At 40.1% G+C, this 22,271-nt stretch overlaps 2 protein-coding genes across 2 annotated transcripts; both read left to right on the forward strand.

Moving 5' to 3' along the window:
- The first annotated feature begins 745 nt into the window (after window positions 1–745).
- On the forward strand, window positions 746–7,675 carry LOC141920298 (stromelysin-1-like). The gene is made up of 10 exons (XM_074816997.1): window positions 746–850; window positions 994–1,238; window positions 1,712–1,860; window positions 1,954–2,085; window positions 2,972–3,133; window positions 4,086–4,305; window positions 5,367–5,500; window positions 6,037–6,196; window positions 7,051–7,154; window positions 7,346–7,675. The coding sequence occupies exons 1-10, from the start codon at window positions 746–748 to the stop codon at window positions 7,444–7,446; spliced, it is 1,512 nt and encodes a 503-aa protein (XP_074673098.1). The 3' UTR covers window positions 7,447–7,675.
- Window positions 7,676–13,681: 6,006 nt separating this feature from the next.
- Window positions 13,682–21,626, forward strand: LOC141920299 (stromelysin-1-like). The gene is given in 12 exon segments (XM_074816998.1): window positions 13,682–13,783; window positions 14,575–14,816; window positions 14,904–15,052; window positions 16,065–16,135; window positions 16,137–16,191; window positions 16,750–16,910; window positions 17,045–17,202; window positions 18,242–18,286; window positions 18,288–18,370; window positions 18,909–19,068; window positions 20,332–20,432; window positions 21,526–21,626. Coding segments are annotated over 12 exon segments (1,428 nt in total).
- The last annotated feature ends 645 nt before the right edge of the window (window positions 21,627–22,271 follow it).

Below are 22,271 nucleotides of genomic sequence, written 5' to 3' on the forward strand. Positions count from 1 at the left end.
CTGATAGACTATGCAGACTGGGCTATATGATCTGGGGTGCTCTACTAAGACCTTTACATTGTGGTATGGGAGTTGCCTGAAGTGAGAATGGGAGAACAAGGGGATGCACCATAAATCTGTGATTACACAGGCCTGATAGCAGCACAAATGATGGTTCTGTAACCATGCTGGGATATCAGGTTCAAGAGAATAGATAAAAGTCATTTTTATAATCAGCTATGTCACTAAAATTATCAAGGACAAACTGGGCTAAAGGAAGGAGTTCATTCCTTACATGCTGAGGTGCTGCATGGATGCCACACTGAGAAAATTGAGGGGCAGTTCCTAGAGGTCCCTTATCACGTGCTACAACAGATTGTTGTGTCTCACAAAGACCCAGGTCCCTTTAGCACCTCTGAAAAATGAGGTGATTTTTATCCAGGTGACTGATTATAGATTCAGATACTTGTAAGTTTAAAATACTGGTCCAGTTAAGGAATGAAGAAAAAAAAATACTGTCTAATAATATGATTGCGAAATCAGGGGGTTTTGGGCAAGGTAAACTGTCATGTGTTAGCTTGCTTCTAAAACCGAATTTGTTTTCTGTGTTTCTGTGGGAAATCAGAGGATGTTATAAACTGAGTCATGCAGTTATTGACTTTAGCAAGCACACAACTGATATAAATAGAGAAACACTTTTGAGCCTTGGACAGAAGAAGAGATTGAGAGGTCTTCTAGCAAGGGCTGATAGGACAGGGAGGCAAAGATGAAGACAAAGATCCTTCCTTTCATTGGGTTACTATATGTTGCATGTTCTTGTGCTTTCCCAGTGGTTCCAGAAAAAGAAAAAGAAGATATGCAATTGGCTAAGGTAAGGACTACAGACAGAACTTAAGAAATACTTTATTGAGAAAAAGAATATAGTGATGTATTAGTGATGTATTTTATTAACAACTCTCTGCATTTGAAAAGAAACGTTTATGTTCTAAATTGTTGCTTTTTCTTCCCCATCAGAAATATCTGCAAAATTTTTATGATTTTAAAGAAGAGAAAAATTCTCTCTTTAAAACAAAGAACCTCAATCACATGGCTGACAAAATCCGAGAAATGCAATCATTCTTTGGGCTGGAGGTGACTGGGGAGCTGAATCCTGAGACACTGGACATTATGAAGCAGCCTAGATGTGGAATACCAGATGTCCGTTCATACAGCACCTTCCCACAGAGCCCTAGGTGGAAGAAAGAAGATGTCACATATCGGTAACATATATTAAAGATGTTTCTCTGTACACAACTGGGAAGCTTTGTGAATACCAGGCAGAAGTAATGCCAACAGGTTCTTTAGTGTTTTAATCCATTCCTGTATTTCTCCATACTAAAAGCCCCATTCAGGATGAAAGGGCCATGAATGTGGGGACTATTCATATCCTTTACTTTAGGCTTCCAAACAGTGATGAAAATACCAGAAAAAGGAGTTTACATTAGCTAGTTAACAGCCTACTAAATAATATACTCAGTGACTAGAAGGGATACAATATATATATTAGGATTTCTGAAAGACAAGAAAGAAAATTGTGAAAACTTCCTTTGTTATGTAAGCAAATAATTTGAAAATAAGCAACTTGAGATGCATAAATGATAATAACCACTGACTAAAATATTTGATCTTGATACTATGTGCCCCAGCCACATGTGATCTGGTTGTTTTTAATTCCTTTTGCCTTATTTCACAGGATTTTGAACTACACTCCAGACATGCTGCAAAGTGATGTAGAGGAAGCAATTGCAAAAGCCTTGCAACTCTGGAGCAGTGTCACCCCTTTGAGATTCACCAGGCTCTTCACTGGTCAAGCAGACATAATGATCTCCTTTGCATCTGGATGTAAGTGGACTCCCTGGCCTGGGAATGATAAGGTTTTGTCATTTTTTCTTACAGAGATGATGAAAAGCATCACTTTTTTTCCCTTTTTTTTAGTTCATGGTGACTTCTATTCCTTTGATGGTCCAGGAGGAACTCTGGCTCATGCCTACCCCCCCGGCAATGGGATAGGAGGAGATGCCCACTTTGATGAAGATGAAAACTGGACAAAATTTACTACCTATAATGGTAGGTAACCTTAAATATTGTGTTGCCTGTTTTTTGTTAGACAGTGTTGTCTTGAAGACACTGCAAATCACAGATCCCGTGGCAGTAGTTCCAGTATTTACTGAGATATAAGATGTCAGTAATTTAGTAAATTATTTAGTAAACTATAAATTTAGTAAAATGATTCTGCATATTTTGACCCAGGCTGCAGTCATGGCAGTCCCCTGAAGTTAATGCACAGACTGCAATTACAACCCTAGTCAAGGAAATGAGATTAGCATGAAACAGCAGTATTGGGTAATCATGACATTGTAAGGCAGGGAATTTTCACCCTCAGGTAATGACCTCAAAAGTTGTAATATTAAGCTCTCAGGTTTGGGGTTTTTTTTCCTGATTTGAAGTGATGCAAATCTTTAAACTCTGCAAAGGAAAAAGAAAATCTTGAGTTTGTTGGCAAATACAATTAAATATAACAATGCAGTGTTCTGGTTTTCAGCAATGTCCAGGGATGATGTTACATGTTACTGGTCTTTGTGAAGTAGTCACCAGGTGAATTCCATGTCATTTATGATTCCCAAAATCTGACCGGATGACTAAAATGTTCTCACCCAGTTTTCAGTCATTATTAACATTAAAGAAACTTTGATTCTTTGTTGGCAGGAACATTTCTGCAACATGAACAAAAACTGTCCCCAGATTCCTTTCCCCATGAGAAATAAATGTTTGGAATTCAAAACTGATTTCTCCTTCAAGATGCCAGAGAACCTCTTACTCAGGACATAGTTAGATTTTGCTGGTTTATTACGACCGTTAACAATATATCATGCATGAGAGGATCACACCTGTATCTCACTGTCATGCAAGAAAATGTATTCAGTGTTTGATCTTTGTGCTGGATTTTTTTTAGGATACAACTTATTTCTTGTTGCTGCTCATGAGTTGGGCCACTCACTAGGTCTTGGTCATTCTGATGTCTTCGGTGCTTTGATGTATCCTATATATATGGCTAGGGATACCAGGGACTACAGGCTTCCTCAAGATGATATTGATGGCATTCAGGCCCTCTATGGTAAGCAAGAAGCATAATTTTTCTTTTGGATGATAGATAAGCATTTATAATTAATTTTACCCATCAGCTAAAATGTACTGGAACTGGGGTTGTTTAGTCTGGAGAAGAGGAGGCTGAGGGGAGACCTCATCGCCCTCTACAGCTACCTGAAAGGAGGTTGCAGAGAGCTGGGGATGAGTCTCTTTAACCAAGTAACACGTGATAGGACAAGAGGGAATGGCCTCAAGTTGCACCAGGGAAGGTTTAGACTGGATATTAGGAAGCATTTCTTTACAGAACGGGTTGTTAGGCGTTGGAATGGGCTGCCCAGGGAGGTGGTGGAGTCCCCATCCCTGGAGGTGTTTAAGAGTCGGGTCAACATAGTGCTGAGGAATATGGTGTAGTTGGGAACTGTCAGTGTTAGGTTAATGGTTGGACTGGATGATCTTCAAGGTCTTTTCCAACCTAGACGATTCTGTGATTCTACTGCAAGAAGGATACTGAGATTTAATTTCCTGATATTATTTTTGAGGAAATCTCTTGGTTTCTTTGTGGCTAAGAGTCTACATCTGCAAAATGGAATCTGTGGACTATATCCATGCCAGTAAGTCAAAAGGTCCAAGAGCCTTTCTCCAATGACACCAGAGGAATAGCCCATGTCTGTAGTATTAAACTCTCTTAACTTCCACAAAAGGGTGGTTACATGCACAACTGCCTTTTGGAAATGCATTGACTAAATGCATTAAGAGACCAACAACTTGTCAAGACAAAACAATTCCAGAGACCATTTTAACAGTCAGCAGCACAGATAGCCAAGTTAAATTGCCCAGGAACTTTCCCTAGCATTAATTTACTAGTTGAGTTTTAACCTTAAGAAACCTATAGATTTGGCTCCATACAGTACATCCTGAAGCTCTGCAACATGAAACACTCTAATTCACCTTCCAATTCTATACTTATCTATTTCCCAAAGGACCCCCTAGGGAATCTCCTGCACTTCCAACAAAAACTTTTTCCCCACAAAGACCAACTGAAATGACATCTGCAGAAGCACCAACTGAAGTGTCACCCCGGGAGGAACCAACAGAAATGACACCTTCCAAAACCCCCACAAGACCAGAGGACTGTGATCCTCATTTGACTTTTGATGCTATCACTACCCTTCGTGGGGAAATACTGTTCTTCAAAGGCAGGTAAGTGCTTTCATTTCTAGCAACGCCTTTTTGTGAGACTCACAAAAGCAAAGCATAAACTTCAGTTCAAGGAGTTTATCTTCCCTTGGTTACAAAGGAAGATAGTTCTTTCTGAAAGTACTGGGGCAACTTTACAAAATTTTACTAGCCCAGCTGGGCTGGGTGAGTAATGTGGTTTACTGACAGGTGAGTAAAATGTTTTAAACCATCATACATCGTCACCCATGTCTGTTAAATTTGTGCATGGCTGAATAATCTCAGTGTCACACCTCAGCCTGAAGCTGCTTTGCATGCAGTGCCATCCTTGTCACACCATCCCCCATGTGGGTCAGGGAGCTGTGGAAAATGTCACTGCTGACTTTTAGTGACACTCTGACCTAGGAGTTTGCACCGGACCGCAGCCCAGTACTGTCTGTAGGGAGCCCTTGCTGTCACAGGTGTCCATTTTTTGGGTACACTCTGACACTGGGCACTGTAGTGGGTTGTTGGTTGGGCACATCCACCCTGGTGAGGGACAACAGCACAACAGGCCCAGGGTTTCACCCACTTCTTGGGTTGGTAATTGTGTTTTGATTGAACAAACTTCCTTTGATGATGTGCACCTGACTTCCCTTCTAAAACACATGATAAAGAATTGTAGCTTAAAAATGTAATAATTTTCAGAGAAGAGGAGGAAGGAGCAGTTCCTCCTTAAATTGGGTTTTAACATGTTTCTCAAGAATGTTTAATGAACATCACATGTTGTCTTGGGCAAGCTATCAGAGTGCCTGTGGAGAGGTCTAGGTGCCTCTGCTTGAGCCAAGTGTTTGGACAAGATGACCTCCAGAGGTCCTTTCCAACCTCAACCATTCTGTGACCTCAGAACAACCTGTAGTAAAGGGAAAATGTCTATGAGACAACAGGGCAAAGCGAAGCACTGCATCCCAAAAGGGAAGATATCTCTGCCTCATAGGGAGGATTGGATCCAGCACCTAGACAGTAGGATTTAAAGTACATTTCTGGGCTACAGATCTCCTAGTGAAATACAGACAATGAAACAGTGCTGTTTTCATTTCTATCAGCTACGTCTGGCGCAAAAGTCCATATTTCTCAGACATTGAGCACGACACCATCTCCTCATTCTGGCCACCACTGGCAGCTGGCTTTGATGCTGCTTATGAGGTTGACAAGAAGGATCGAGTGGTATTTTTTAAAGGTATTTTTCTTACATATCCATCAGTCCTTTTTATGAATGAAGTTATAATAGTACTGCTAATGTTATGTAATAATAATGAAATAATATTATACTAATACTAGTACTAGTACTGATATAAGATATTCTTAATATTTAAATCCATTTTCAGTTTGAAAATGCTGTTACCGTCATTAACAAATACTGATTCACAACAGCCCTGTACAATATATTACTCTTTTCAGTGAGAGACATCATAGCTGAGATAAAATTGATTGCCTACATTAAGTTATTTAAATACATTTTTAAAGGTGTGACACACACCTAGAAAATATGTTGAATTTTAGCTATTGAGTATATAATACTCTAATGACTATATAAAGTGGAAAATCCAACAGCTCTGAAATATTCAAACTTATGTGTGTCCTAGAGGGTCATGTTCTCAGCTGGACTTTTGTGCTATTTGGTGGTATTTACTACACAGAAAGCTCTGGGGCTTTGAAGAAAAGGAGCTCAGCCTCCTCAGGAATCCCTACTAACTTTTTCTGGTTTTCTTGCAGATGACCAGTACTGGGCTGTCAGTGGCTACAGAATAGAGCCAGGCTTCCCCAAGCCTATTCAGAACCTGGGTTTCCCCACCAGTGTTGGGAAAATTGATGCAGCTGTTCATGATCAAAATACCAAGAAAACCTATTTCTTTGTAGGCAGCAAGTACTGGAGGTAATATTCATTTCTGTTTTATACAGCAGATAATCAAAATAGCTTTTAAAATGTCAAGTTATATTAGTATTTGTACAGTAAGTTTATGGCATCTTGTTGTCAGCCTTCTCAGCCAGTATAAAGCTGAAACTCAGAGGCAATTACTTATGTCTTTTCATAGAACAAAGTCTGTAACACCTGAGATAAATGCAACATCTATTTATTCCTACCAGTCTGTGATTAACAGACAAATGAACTTTGTTTATTCATTAGGAAATAGTATTACATGGACTTAGTATAAAAAGATAATGCGAGTAGACTTTGTTATCATGTCATGTATTCACTCAGTAGCTATTAAGGGGTAGAAGTGTTCTCTGAAATTTATAAATGAAAAATCTATTAAGAAAGTTATGGAAGGAGACTAAAATATTTGCTTTTTAAGAAACAGTTCAGATAAGCAGTAATATTAGCCCTAATAATTAATCTATAATATTATCTTGAAAGAGTATTATTACACCAGAAGTTTACATTCATCTCATGAAGTCACTTCATAGATTGGATGCTGTAAAATTAAAATATTTGGTTTGAATAATTATTTAAGTTTATTACTCAGTATAAGGCCCATCCAGCCTTATTATCAGTCTTAGGGAATAGTAGCGAACTATTTAGTCTGATGTTCTGAAAAAAGCCTTGCGTAGGCCACCAAATATGTAAATATTCACACAGCCAGGATTTATAGAGTTCTATGAGATCACAGATGCACACAGTTACTGGATTTTTAGCTGGGAGTAGGCTTATTTAGTAAAAATTCCACTTGGTTTCAACATTGAACATCACAAGATTTTTTCTTGTTTTCATGCAATTTCTTTATTTAGTTTCAATGAAAATACCCAATCAATGGAAAGGGGATATCCAAGAAAAATAGCAGCTGACTTCCAAGGAATTGGCTACGCAGTTGATGCTGTCCTTCAGAAAAATGGTAAATAACTTAAAATATAATTAAAAACAAAACAAAAAACCACCAAACAAACCCCAAAAAGTATGTGTTTCAGATACATATATATTTGTTCTGATATTTTTTAAAAACACCCAAGAAAATAGCAAGTGTATATCAATAAGTATGCAAAAAGAAAATATTAATTTGCCAATATTTTGTCCTTCCAATTCTAGGACATTTCTACTTTTTCCATGGATCAAACCAGTATGAGGTTGACATCAAGAACAGGAAACTCATCCGTATAATGAAGAGCAACAGCTGGTTTAATTGCTAGAAAAATTAAGTGATGGTGCAGGGCTGTATTTGTACCAGAAATGTTTTTTCATGTTCTTTGGTTATAAACAATATCATTCAGCTGTTACTGTGCATCCGAGTCTGAAATTATGACCTTTGATAGTTCTAATTTAAAACCTTCAAAATGTAAAACTTAATGTACAGTTTTTATTTATTTTGTTTTCCAACTATTTATTAATCAAGTTGTTTTTGAGTAATAAAGTATTTTGCTCCAGTATAGCAGTGTTCTTGTGTTCTGGTTCAGTCCACTGGAGACAAGGCATCTGATATAACCAGACACAAGCCAGAATGGCACCAGGACCCCACCACTATTTTTAGCAGGGCTTAGGGTCCATGGGGGAAGGTTAAAGAGAAGCAGTAGTAGGTGGGCAGTTTCAACAGGCAATAAGAAGTGACCTGGGGGACAGAGGAGGTCAACAGAGAGAAACAATGTGGGGGAGGCAGAAGAGGTAGGAGGAGATCCTACATGATGGTGTGGGAAGGTCTGTGGAGAGACCGGTGGCTGTAGCTCACTTGCCATGACTCCATGCCATGGGGACAGAGGGGTCAGGGCAGGGATGGGGATGGGTGCCTGCTGGTAGATGGGAAACATGGCAATGGGCTGGGAGGACCACAGTGACATTGTGGATGGTTTTGGTGGGCAGACTCACTGGTACAGCAGGATAAGAGTGACCAAAGAGAAGGGTAGCTGTCCAGTTTGGGAATGGAGGCACACAGGCAGGGTGGTAAGTGATGATATGGTCATGGGGTCCTAAGGAGTCAGGGGATTACACCTGTTGAGCTATCACCATGTGTCATGGGAATGGAGTCAAGGCTGACGGTACAGCCAACAATGCTGGACAAAAAGCCACTGACAAGAACCACTTCCCAAACAAGCCAAAGTGATAGGTAAAACCCCAGGATTTTCATGTAACTACCAGAGACAAATCCTCCAGAGGAAGAGTGGTGAGACAGAGTCAAAAGCACATGCGCTTCCTCCATCCACCTTGTTTGGGTCCCCCTCAAAGGGTAACAGATCAGTGACTTAAGCACCCCTTGGGCTGTAAGAAAACTTGGCTGAAGTCTGTCCTCCCCTTGCAGGTATTTGATCACATCTCTTACAACACTGCTCTGATGATATGATTACACAAGGAAGTTGAATCCTCCTCATTATTCCTCTTTCTCTAGCAGGACAGGCAAAGGCAGCAAGAGGAGATAGGAATGGCTGATGAGGACAGACTTCCAGTGACCACAGCTCAAACCCCATTAGACAAAGGTGAGATTTGCTCCCAGTCTTCTGCACAGGGCAGAACCCTCAGATCTGGTCAAAACACCTACTAACATCTGTCCACCATCCATCAGGGCCAGAGGAAGCCATGTGTCTCACAGTGTACCCACAGACCCACTGTGCTAGCAGACAAGACCGAGGATGGGCAGCCAAGACACTGCCGTGTCTGATCTTGGAAAACCTCTTCTCTGCCATGTTCTGCTCCTCATGCATGCTTTGTGCCATGCTAGATATGCAGTGAGCACCACTAAATCAAGGTCTAAACCCAACCTAGGTGAGAAATTAAGCCATGAATCTAAGCAGGGCTTAAAAGTAGGGACTGAACAGTTCAGCATTGCCACAAGGGCAGTGATGCACCATGGTGAAGTCATGGACTGACAAGTGGGTGAGCTCACCTGGCAGCAGTCCAGGCAGGGCAGAGACACAGGAAAACTGGTGTTGCCTCAACATCTCCCAGTATCTTTCTCAATAGCTTGTGCTGTGCACACAGCCTGTCCAGAAGAAAATTCAGTCCAAGGACTTTAGATACCTCCAGGGTTGGGCAGGGCTCTTGTGAGTCCTGCTTGTATGTAAATAATGGAGTTAATTCCCTTTGATTTTAAAAATGCCTATACACTTTGATATCCTAACTAGATACCTTCTTGTATGTGAGGGCTACCTTCAGAAATCAGGCCTTTAGGCTCTAGTTGGTGGCTAAGACTTGAAAGCTGTTAAGGAGGAACTGAAAAGAACATTTCAACAATGGCAAAGCAGAACACTGACAACGTTTACAACAGCTCACCTTGGCCATTATATTAACTTATTTCTCTTACATAAGGCTGGTATTGTGTTTTAGTTATGACCTCAAGGAAACAGCTAAACTAAAAGAGTTCCCCCACCTCTAGGTATTAATTAGCTTAAACTACTAGTATCTGAAAAATGAATGATATTTACTTGGCTGTGAAGGAGAATCTAGAGTGTCTGGTGTTTTGGTCTAACCTGGACCATAAATGGAAGACAACATGGCATGGATTTCACCTGGACAAGGGGACTGGTGAGATGTGTTAACCATGGATTTTCTATCTTTATTTCTGCTTTGTTAATGTCTTAAACTTTAGCAAGAAAGAACACTACTTTTGGTTTGGGAAAAGCAATTAAATTCCTGGCAAACGGTATAAAAAGATGTAATTCAGACGGGTTTGGAAACAGGAGTGCTGGAGGTGCCTCTCTACACTTAGTGGGCAAAAGAAGATTTCTTGTAACTCATAAATTGAAAATTTCTTGTAACTCATATTTTGTTATAACTCATAAATGATTCCTGGAATTAAAGGTTCTTGGATAGCAGCAGGGGAAATTTATCCATAAACATAATTTCAAGTACTCATCTTCTATGAGTCTGAGACCAAGCACGCAAAAACAGACACACACAAAAACCCCCAGTTACACCTGGAATTCTTGACTGCACAACTGTTGTCCCAGATGCAATCTCTTGTACAGGAAAACTCAGGCATCAGTGTCTTAATGACTTCACTGACAGTTTAATAAGGCCCTTATGGAGTATAAACTATGTGAGCTTGTAACAGTACATACTAGCACGCAATGTCGGGAGGACAAGAAGCAAAGAGTCTGGGGAGCATCTGCTCTCCTGGAACTTCAGTCACATATGCTGGGGACTTCTAAAGCTATGGTAAAGCAATGGGCTCCAGACCTGGACATCCGACAGTTCGGGCACAATCACTCGCTCTGCAGCTGAAAGACTGGTTTAGACCCACTAGCAGCAACTGTCAGAAGTTGCTTTTTGGTAAGGAGAATGAGTGTGTTAAAAGAAGTTTTTGGATATATTGGGGCAAGAATCTCCTGCATTTCTTCTTCCTGAGGAAATGCAGGAGATTTTCAAGACAGCCTAATTTTCAAGACAGTTGCCGTGGTTGCAGAGGAAATTTGGAAATAGATGTCTAATGCTGTTCTCTGTGCCTGGGATTTAAGATCTTTTTGGGCAGGTTTTGCATACAAAGCAAGACTCTACTCACAGGGACAGAAAGCATTGCCACAAGCAAGAAGAAAATGAAGAATTAAGCTGCCAGGAGGCCCTGAAGACTCAGCACTGGAGAGCAAGGGTGACCTGTGTGCAAGCTGACTGGGACAAGAGGGGCTCTGTCAGTGAGTCAGCATTACCGTGCTGGAGATGGATGACTGTTATATAAAAGCCAGCAGTAGGTCACACACTTGTCTTCATCAGCAATAAGATATTTTTGGGTCTAGGTTTGTGCAGCCAGGTCTGAGGGTTTGCAGCACAGCCAGGAAGGAGGTGCCAAAGGCTCTGAGTTAAGCACCACTCTTTGGCAGCACAGGCTGAAGCTGCAGTTTTGCAGCTCAGAAGCTTCCTGTGCACAATCCTGTTCTTCCAGGTTTTGGCCAGGGTTCCTACACTGCTACACTGGAGTCCAGCCTGGTCAGGACACCAAGGGTGCATAAGGCAGAGGAGTGGGGCAGTTTCAAGCTCCGCGTAATTAAGCCCTTGTCTTTTGCAGAACAAACCAACGTAGTTATGTCCTGATGAGGCTCTTTCATTTTTCTTTTCTCTATACTACAGTATGCATTAGTTTTTAAATATGTAAACTGTACATTAGCAATAACCTTGCCAAAAAAGAACAATATTTTAACACTTCTTGTCAGTGTTACATGTCTTTCTCTGGTACAGCTAGCAGGGGCTGGGGCTGTGGGAATCCATCCAAGGCAGAAGATTGACTGAAAGAGGGAAAGATAAGGGTAATCTTAAGAGATTATCCAGGCACTTTTAAAGGTTGAAAGAAGGAGAACATAACAATTTTCACACTCACTTCTTTAAGCCAAAACAAGAGATTGTCATTATATGTTGTACTACTTCTGCATGAAGTCACCTCAAAGAATGACATCAAAGATCTCTGTGGTTATGGAATATTCTTCATAGAGCATATACTAGGTGATTGGAAAATGCTTCAGGAGGTGATTGATCTATTGAGGGCAATGGTGAATAATATCAAGAAAAGTGAGAAAGAGGTTGACAGAATAGAAAACAATGTATTTGAGAAGTCTGCTAATCAGAAATCTGTATAAATTTCATCAATAGCTTCCTAGGTGTTTTTGATGGCTTCTAATGGCCCTTTCATTAGAGAAACATGAGTGAGGAAAATTTATCAAGTCCTAAAGGCTGGAAGGTTACTTCCTTTCTCTAGAACCATAGAGACACTGTACACATAGAGACACTGTGTGGGAAGAGAAAAAAGTTGGAAAGCTATAGTGGAGCTGTAAGTACGAAAAGCTATTTCTGCAGAGAGGTATTGTGGGTGTGTAAGCTGCACAGGAGAACTCTACACCCAATTTTCAGATTTGTCTCATGCACTCACTTAGGGACACCTAACCTAACTATGTGAGTAGAGTCATTATCAAAAGCTTCCCCTTGACTCATCTGCCCCAGTCTGGGGTGTTTCTTGAGCCTGTCCATCTCCTTTCAGGACCAGGGAGGGGGTCTCTGCCCTAATGTGAATGCCTCAGTTAGGTGTCTGCTCTCAGGGTCAGAATTCAGTCCTCATTGATGAGACAACCCCTGCAGAGTCCCACCAGCCTTGCCATGGGCCCATTTCAGCTGCCCATACCTAGCAGTCCCCCATTTCCTGCTGTGGATGGCGACAAGGCATGTTGTGTTCTGGGGATGCTTCTGATACCGACACAGTGCTCTTCAGCAGGAAAAAATTTCAACAAATATCTAAAGCGTACAATATATTTATAATCTCTCCTTTCACAGCTCTGTTGTCCTGCCAGCTGTGTGGAAGGAGATATATTTCTCTGCGCATGCAAGATCTCACCTGCCCTGCAGTGCTGCAGGTGTGTCAGCCCCACGCAGAAGTCTCAGATACAGAAGTCCATCTTCAATGGCAGTAGACATCTCTATTCAGGTTTCCCAGGGCCTTCACTGTTACCTCTGCTTTGTCTTCATTTGTGGAAGTGCATGGAGGGTGTGATTGGGCATGGAGGTAAAGTGGACCCAGCTGGAGAGTAGACCTGATGTTGAGTCTCAGTAGTTTTTACCACCAACGGCAGACATGGAGAATAAAGGACCCTATCCTCTGACTGGAAAAAAACATCAAAGAGTTTGATCCAGAAAACCTCAGTGCTTTTTAAAACCTTACAGTAAATATAAAAGAAGGAGACTATGAAATACAAAGTAATCGGGCAATTCTCTGAGAACAGTAGAAACTGCTGAATAAAAGTGGCATGCAAACACCTTGGCTTGATTTTTATAATGAGTTTAGCTATGCTAAGAAAAGTGTTTTCACTTGCTTGTGGCACTTCCATGTTTTTCTGCAGACAAAAGGAAGTTTTATCCAGGTATCAAAGAAAAAATGCATGAATAAAGCAGTGTTTCATCAAAGAGAGAGTTACAGCACTGACATTTTAATCTTGAAGGACTCTACCAAAGGAAAAGATGATGGCATATAATAGCCTCCAAAAGTACATGCTCCTGTACAAATAAGTACAAAAAAACCTAGAAAACAAATTTTCTACTTGTGATCTACAGTCCTCTAACCTTCTGTGAATGTTTTCCCCTTTAGGTACTCCAACAACCCATTTGATATCAATACTAACTTTGAATGAGAAACATTAAAGAGATATACTTTAAGTTTTTGGAGAGTAAGCCTACACTTTAATAGCTAAAAGTTAATCAGCTTATTAAAAAGAACTACAGGTCTATTATCTCCTTATTAATCATATATTCATGTTGCAAAACCTGCACAGGCGTGGAACCAGATGAATGGCAGCACCAATCTTCTTCATTGTTTTGCATGTGTTCTGTTGTTAACTAGAAACTGTAAGAATCAATGAGTCAGGGATTGGAAAGATTTATAAAGCAAACAAGTAGTATATAAAGGTGAAGCAGGTGTGTGGCAGACCACAACGATGAATTTTCTAAAGACCAGTGAAAATGAGAATGGAGAACCTCCCATTCCTTCTGTTGTTATGTGCAGCACTTTCTTCTGCTTTTCCTGCAGATACAAGGCAGAAGAAAGAAGGTGGCATGCAGCTTATCCAGGTGAGGAAGGTAGACCTCTGGGGAGGAGATCTTTAGCAGCTGTTGAGCTTCCATTGCAGTCTCTGGAACTATTATATAGTAGCTGAGGAGCTAGTTCTGCAGATTCCAGTAGGGTGAATAATGTGATTGAGTATTTCTCAAAATAGAGGGGGCTGCATTCTGTACTAGGATGAAAAAGGCTTCTTTACCCCTGACTCATTCTTGGTTTATATATTTGTAGAGAACTATTAAAACTGATGATGCATTCACTTATGTGTTAGTTCTACAAATAATTAAACTACTGAGTCAGTCTACGTTTGATTCAGGTGGAAATGTGGTTATTTATGTGACTTCCGGTATTATGAGATATAACTATAAAATAAGGATATTACTTTGTCTGAATTATTACTGTCAAAAAATGTGAGAAAATGGGATAGTACTGATGAAATTTTATGTTCAGCCATATATTTCAAACAGCTTCTGCACTGCCTGCTCTAAATGTCTCTGGGTAACCCTAGAGCACAGGGTAAGTGGAGGGTACATTACCAGAAAATAATTAATTCATTAGACAAATATTAATTTTGAATGTATTCTGAGTAAACTGCAAAACATTTATAGTGATAACATAATGCTAAAATCTATCATTAAGAGAAAGTATTCATACAAGCTTTAACAAACCCAATTACCCGTGCTCCCATGGAACAGAAAGAAAAGTATCAAAAGTACATGTCTGAAGTGGCACTAGTATAATTTATTAACAAGTTTCAAAAGCAAACACCATTGACTGTCCTAAAATGTTTTTTTTTTTTCAGAAGTACCTGGAAAATTATTATGGTTTTAAGAAAGATGGAGATTCTTTCATTTGAAAAAGTAATAGTCCAGTGACCCAAAAAATAAAAGAAATGCAGGAATTCTTTGGACTAGAGGTGACAGAGAACCTGGATTCTGGCACTTTGGATCTGGTACAGAAACGTCGCTGTGGATTCCCTGACATAGCTGGGTTCTCCAGCTTTGCAGGAAAGTCAAAATGGACAAAACAAGTTCTGACATACAGGTAATTATAGTGGAATTCTTAATGTAAAGACAGTGTGTTACACAGCATAAGTTGTACACAGCTGGTTTTCTATCTTATATTTTAAAGGATATTAAACTACACACCAGACTTGCATCCAGCAGATGTCAATGCAGCAATCAAGAAAGCGTTAAGTGTTTGGAGCAGTGTGACCCCACTGAAATTCATCAAGAAGGACAGAGGTGATGCAGACATAATGATCTCCTTTGCAGCCAGAGGTAAAACTCTACACAACCATTATGAGTTATTGCCAAGTTACTGCCTTATAGAGCTGTTGACCTGAAATGCTAATGATTTCTTCTCATAGATAGCATATGCAAAGTTCAGTGTCAGACTGAACAAGGAGACAGAAGAACACAGTTCCTGATCAAGGTGCTATGGCTATAATTCTTGACAATCTTTGAGGGAGGGTATAGAGGCAGAGGAAGAGAAGAAGGGAGAAAATACATGTAACGAGCTGCCTGTAGTTCACTGGATCTGTAACTAGTATATGATGCCCAATGTGTGCACAAACCACAAGAGGCATAGGGTTTGTGGGATATACCCAGGCTCAGAGTATTACAGAGTAGGTAGCTCTAGTTACACTCCTGGGATTAGACATGTGCTTTGTGTGAGCTAAATTCTAGACAGACTCAAGGCTTATATTTTTGCATTGCCCTCAGGGTAGGCTTACCAGCAGCTTTCCCTCTTTCATTAACAATCATGCACATGTATTCTTTAAGTCTGCTTCTCTGTTCCCACCCAAACATATCCACTCATCTAAGCTATGCAGAGTGTGCTGGCACCACACGTAACCTCTGTGTTCTTAAATTGTTTTCTGGATACTACATTCAAGAGCTTATCATCTTCCCAGGATCTTGCTTCTGCCATCAACACTTAAATTACCAGTCAGGTTCAGTTAACCATCTGATGACTGTTGACACAGAGTTTATGAAAAAACCTTATGTCCAAAAAAGGAAATGTATTTTAACCTAAACCATGTCCTTCTCTTCCCTTGCAACAGCAGTATGTAAATGCCCACCCATTTCTTGAAAAAAACAAGATTTCACTCCTGATGCATCAGTTCAAATGTTCCTAAATCTTCCATGTGAAAAATAGAGCTTTTGGCAAATCTGTGTGGAAGGGGAACTTGAGAGCTTACAAAATCAGCAGAACAGAGAGCTCTGTGCAGGGCTGAGACCTGTAACCTCCATAACCCCCAGTCAGCTGTGTATGGGACTTGCTCCGCAGGTCACAATGACTTCATCCCCTTTGATGGCCCAGGACGGTCCATCGCTCATGCCTACGCACCTGGCAAGGATCTTTGGTGGAGATGCTCACTTCGATGAGGATGAAACCTGGACCAAAAGCACAGAGGGTAGGAAATTAAGTTCTTCAAGCCCTTCCTAAAGCAGGCTGTACATGAAATCATGGGTGCAGTGTCTGCCTCCTCTCTTCCTTAAGAAGTGCTTAAAAATGGGTCTGATTTGAAGGAGCATTGGGCAGCTAGTTTCCATAGCTATAAAAAGACTCTGAGCCCTCTGGTTTAAAAAGTTAAGGCCGCAGCTGAACTTCTGCCATGGACTGGATGGAGATTTGTTTGGGAAGGAGCTGAGGGACCTGGCAGCCCCATTCTCCACACTTCTCCAACCTGCTTGTCTCTCCCTGCACAATTACATCACCTGCACTGGTCCAGGGTCCTTCTCCCACACTGACTTCTGCAGGATCTACAGACTATTTCCTTATACTTTACTGTAATGAAGTCATTATTTTTCTTTCTGACCAGAATTTCATCTCCAACTGAATTTTCCATAACAGTATCAATTGCTTAAGCAAACAGTTTTGAAAGCTTCTGACCTACCTTATGTCCTTCATGTTTTCAGGACAAATGAAAAAACACAGCTCTCCTATTATGTGTTTTGTTTGTTGTTTTCAGGTACAAACCTGTTTTATGTTGCTGCCCATGAATTTGGCCATTCACTGGGACTTTTCCATTCCAAAGACCCCAACACTCTGAGGTACCCAGTTTATAGGAAATTTGACCCTTCAGTATTCCCTCTTCAGCAAGATGATATTAACGGCATTCAGTACCTCTATGATAATTCACAATTATTAATCAACTAGTGTTTATAATTTCAAAGATTTTGGAATTCCTTTCAGTGACATTTTTGTCTACTGGATATACCCGAATCAGTTCTCACTTTAATTTCTTCCATAAACTGCTTCTTTCAGGACCATCTTCTAACACCCATAATGACCAAAAGAAATCTACTGAGATAAAAGACCCAACTGAATCAAAAGATCCCACACCGCCAAACACCTGTGGCCCCAATTCAACTTTTGATGCTGTCACCACTTTCTGTGGAGAAATAATGTTCTTTAAAGACAGGTAAGTCAGCTTTCTGAAAGTAAAATAGCTGGGTATAATTTTTAAATTATGCCCCACAGCATGGAAAAATACGTTTATGAAAAATATCAGCCATTTAAGGCAGGAAGGCGAGACAGGGAAGCACGATAAGAGGTGGGAGGCAAAAACAAAGAGGGTGGTGGAGAAATGAAGAGAGATAAGTGTAAGGAGGAAGATCACCTTTAAAACATGGAATGTTATGAATAGGATGGGGAAAGATGGATGCTCTGAAAACATGGGCTTTTTTCACTTCAGTCTGTAAGCAAGTCCTCAGTGTTTGGCATCTGGGAGAGTTCAGCTTTGACAAAAGGCACCATCAGCCCTGGGACAGATGGCACCATCATTTCTGTCCCTGCTTTGAGAGAGCTGAGAGTTTACCAGTTCTGACACAATACCTGCTTAAAGACCCCCTGCAATGGTGATTTAGTATAATAATAAAAGGAAAGGATAATTGATTCAGTGTTAGACAAACTGTCCTTCTCCAGGGCATGACAGCCCAAAGTCTCGAGGAGAAGGGGTAAAAGAGCTGATTCCCCTCTTCTTCATGTGGTAGGGCTGTGCTTCCCCTGCTTCAGACCCTCCTAAAATCAATGTTAAAGTGAATTTTGAGCTCAGAGTTTGGAGTCCACAAAGCCAGTAAAGTGTTATTTTGCAGAAGATCCTCACGTGCACCGACTGTTTCTCTAAGCTGGTGTTGGTAACCTTAGGGTGGGGTTTTATTCCGAAAATCTTACCCCATACCAGCCATGTGAGCCAGGTCTCTCTAGGCTCCCTTTCTGTGTAAGGGAAAATAATAAATGTTTTGACAAAACAGTTCATCTGACCTATTTTAGATGTCTGCATCAAGATGAGAGAAAACCACCATGGAAATAACTTTCTTTCTGTTGACATTACAGGGCGCTTAGGGAACATGACTGGGTTTAGTCAGATAAATCCCGCCCTGGTTGCCATGATGTGGTTTCATGCATTAGTGTGTGTGAACGTCTGATTTTATTTAAAACCTGTTCTATACTTATGTAAGGCATTTTTGGCGCAAGCATCCTGCAGTCAGAACAGCTGATTTTGATATCTTCGTTCTGGCCATGGCTGCCACCTGGTGTTGATGCTGCATATGAAATTCCTGAAAAAGACGAAACTGTCATTTTTAAAGGTAAAATGTTGTCTTTTTATTTTCCTATGTTGTCTTTCCAATTAGTCATGAGAGTTTGTGTTTTAAGCTCTTTCTGTAGGATTCCACAAGCTTTAATTTAGTCCAATAAATTGGTATATTTTAATCACAGAGATAACAAAAATATTATCTACGATAAGGAACATGTATCTTGTTTTTTAATGTCAATATATAATATATAATGTCAATATAGGCAGTTTCCCTGCCAAAATAATTTTTCTTTATTTTTCTTTTTTTCTGGAAAACTATCTATTGAATTTTAAAGTTATAACACATGCTTCTTCCCAGCTGGTAGAAAACTAACATAATTATGAAGGAAGACTGAAATTTCAGTTTTCATAAAATGTGGTGCAAACAACTATTGTTGCATTTTTTTTTGACACTATGTATGTAGAATGTTTTCAAGTAACTATTATTTTCTCTCTGCATTTTTTTCCATTAAAAGATTGGCTTTCAGGAAAAGGATTGTGTCATTCCAAGAAGATTCTGATAACATGTTTTCATCAACTTTTCTTCATAGGGAATGAATTCTGGGTTTTGAAAGGAGATGCCATGCTTCCTGGATACCCCAAAAAAGTCTACAGCCTGGGCTTTTCAAAGGATGTTACCAAAATTGATGCTGCTTTTTATAATGGAAATGGAGGGAAAATGTATTACTTCATAGCAGACAAATTTTGGAGGTAACATTTCCTGTGCTACTTTCCTAAATAGGAGCAAACATAATCACATGATCAATATCCTGTCATGATTTAGGATGCATTAGTCACACATTTTTGGTAATGTCTTTCAGTGTCACAACTGGCTATGGAAAAATATTTGAAAGGGAGGTAAACCAGTGTTTTTAGTTTTCCTTTTAATTGATTTAATTATTTAACAGTTCTTTTATTTATTATTTATTTATTCATTTTCATTTAATTGTCTTTGTGAAAAAAGCCATCCTACAGCTCCACAAGTCAGCTCAGGAAATCAGTCAGAACCTCACTATTTATATCAAAAATGTCTCTGTGAGGTAAGGAGTATCCCACCCTTTTTCCAGTTACTAACAGACAGTTTCATAAAGTTACTGATAAATGCATGTATTGCAAAGAAGTATCTGCTTTTCATGGTTATTTCCCCTTTTCATCCCAATCCCTACTGCTCAGGTTTGTGTTACAGGACATGTATTTCTAACGACTGAAGGAGCTGTTCCTGCAACAGAAGCAGTAGATAACTTGAACTTTTGCAGATGAACAGCACAATTTCTCTCTTTCCTGCCACCACAACTACCAAGTCATTGTACATACAGAGATCATCCTGGAGTAACTATTCAGCCATTTATCTGTAGTTTAAGCAGAAGATCAGACTTCCACATTTTAGTTCAAACTCTCATAGCTTGAAGGACTTTAGCTGAGCAGTCTGTCTGATCATTAAATCTCTTACTCAGAAAAAGTATCAGAATGAAAATGCTTTCAGAAGCCTTCTTATTCTAGCACTGATAGATAAACTGCACTTCACTCAAAATGGAACAGCCTGCTATAAGTAAGTAAAATTACTTAAAATAACTTATAACTTAAGAAAAAATCAGATTTTTCCTGATAAATATTTCTTACAGAGAGGGAACATGAAAGCCATCTTTTAGCAATCTTACAAATCTAACTTATGTTTGAGATAAGAATATCTAGCTCTCCTTTAGGTATGGTCTCTTAGCAGATTTATGATGATGGTTCAAATATTAGGTATTCTTAGAGTATCTTGAGCTGATGTAAACTGAAGCAATTCTTCCAGTGCAGCTAATACAGTAGTAATTATTTATGGCACATCATGCCTGTCTCAGTGCTACCTAAATGATACTGAAAGTCTTCAGTGAACTCAGTTACCTGTTGGTAGGTAGAATGAGGTGAGCCAAATTAATCATGAGTTGATTACAGTTTTCATTGACATCACACTGTTTATCTTTTTCTCAGTTATGATAAAATAAGTCAGTCTATGGACAGGAAGCCTATACTGATAAGGGATGCATTTCCAGGAATTAATGGGAAGATTGATGCTGTTTTTCAACATGAGAGTGAGTAACTATTCTTAATAAAATCTATATTAAATGCTCAGGGTCATAGGGCTGAGAGTGCTTGGACAGAGAGAGGCACTTCTAAATGCTTCTTATAGCCCTCAGGATGACCAACAAGACCCTGAAATCATCACATAACGCTCCCATGCTTCACTTTACCCCCTTGAAAAATAGTGATAATACACCTTTGGTCAGAGTTTCACAGATGGAAAGTCCAGCTCCAAGGGACAGAATGATATATCTGTATTCATGTTGACATGCACCTCACACCATGAAGAGCACCACTCAAGACAGTGATGTCTCAAAACATAAGGTCTATCTGCTGTGAGCAAGGCTATCTAAGCCTGGCCCTCTGACATAAGATGGCACTGCTTTGAGAATAATAGTTGGCACTACCTTCTCCTGCATGAGAGAATATTACTTAGACAGGGAGATGCTGGAACAGGCCCACCGTTACATCCACAACTGCCAAATGGCACAGCTTCCCAGTTGCCTCCTGGCTCCTCATCTCCTGATCATCAAAACCCATGCAAGTTAATGGCTTCCCAGCAAATCTACCAGCTTCCTCCAAAATGAGTCTTATACATGGTGCTGGGGATCCTTAACTGCAGCCATCACTCCCGGTGGGCAGTGTGGATGCAGCTGCCCCAGGCTGGACCTCTCCCTCCCCGCACAGTCTCTGACAGCACTCCAGCAAGCTTGTACCTTCTCGCACGTTGCTGTGCCCAGTGCCACACTCCAGGCAGTGCAATGCTTACTCACAGGAGGCTAGAAATACCCTTCTGCAGGGTTTCTACACAGCCATTGCATAACAGCAGATATTTTAAACTGCAGAAAGATACAAAGATAATTTTTTTGTGGGATCACCTCACAGGATTCATTAAGTATATTGTGCAGTGTGTGCATGGCTGGTTTGCTATGGAAAGTGTCCCCATGCTGCTATGCACCATTTTGCAGAGGTTACACCTGGGAACAGATGCTGTTGGCAGCGTAAGTGTATCCAAAGTTTTTTCAAGCTCTTTCCAGATGTTGTTAAATCATACTAATCTTTCCATCTGCAATACCATGATTCATCTGCTTTTTTTCCCGCTAGACTTCTTTTATTTCTTCCATGGAAGAAAGCAATTTGAGTTTGACCCCGATAAGAAGACAGTTACACGCATCCTAAAGACAAACTTCTGGTTTCCATGTTAAGGAAATGAAATCTGTAATGGTGTTGGAAAGAATGCAGTGTTACTGCACTAGAAACACTTTTTCTTTTATAAATATATGGAATGTATAGGCACTTCAAAGTTAGTAAACCTCAGCCCCTGCACAATCTCTGTTTCTGTAAATAACAGAACAGTATTTAACATACTGATGTGTATATATGTATGATATTAACAACAGGATTGGTAGCTTACCAAAGAACAATGCAGTTTTTACTTTTGATACAAAATTGTGTCTTGTTTTATTTTTCCCACTGTCTTCTTTTCACTCTCCATGCTGTACATCACCCTATGCAGAGCCCTACCAGTCAGACGTCCATAAGGAAGAGCATTTCTGTTCCTAGAGCTAGGATTAGTTTCAATCTGTTTTAGATATGTCAAAGTTAAGCAAGCAGGCTAATCAAAGCTACTGTTTATAACTACCGAGAGACAGACAGGAGCTCCAGAGAGCAATCCCTCCCAGCCTGAGGTGGGTGCCTAGGGGTGGAAGTGCTCCTTGTCATTACTGAGCGAAGAGGCAGCCTGTTTGAGCAGTTTATGTTAGACACCTGATTATAGAAGTCTAACCTTAAGTGTGATGAATCCTACCCTAAGATATTTATTGATATATATGTGATTAAAAGCTCGTCTC

The sequence above is a fragment of the Strix aluco genome, chromosome 2, assembly GCF_031877795.1.
Source record: "Strix aluco isolate bStrAlu1 chromosome 2, bStrAlu1.hap1, whole genome shotgun sequence".
In the NCBI taxonomy this organism is placed as follows: Eukaryota; Metazoa; Chordata; class Aves; order Strigiformes; family Strigidae; genus Strix; species Strix aluco.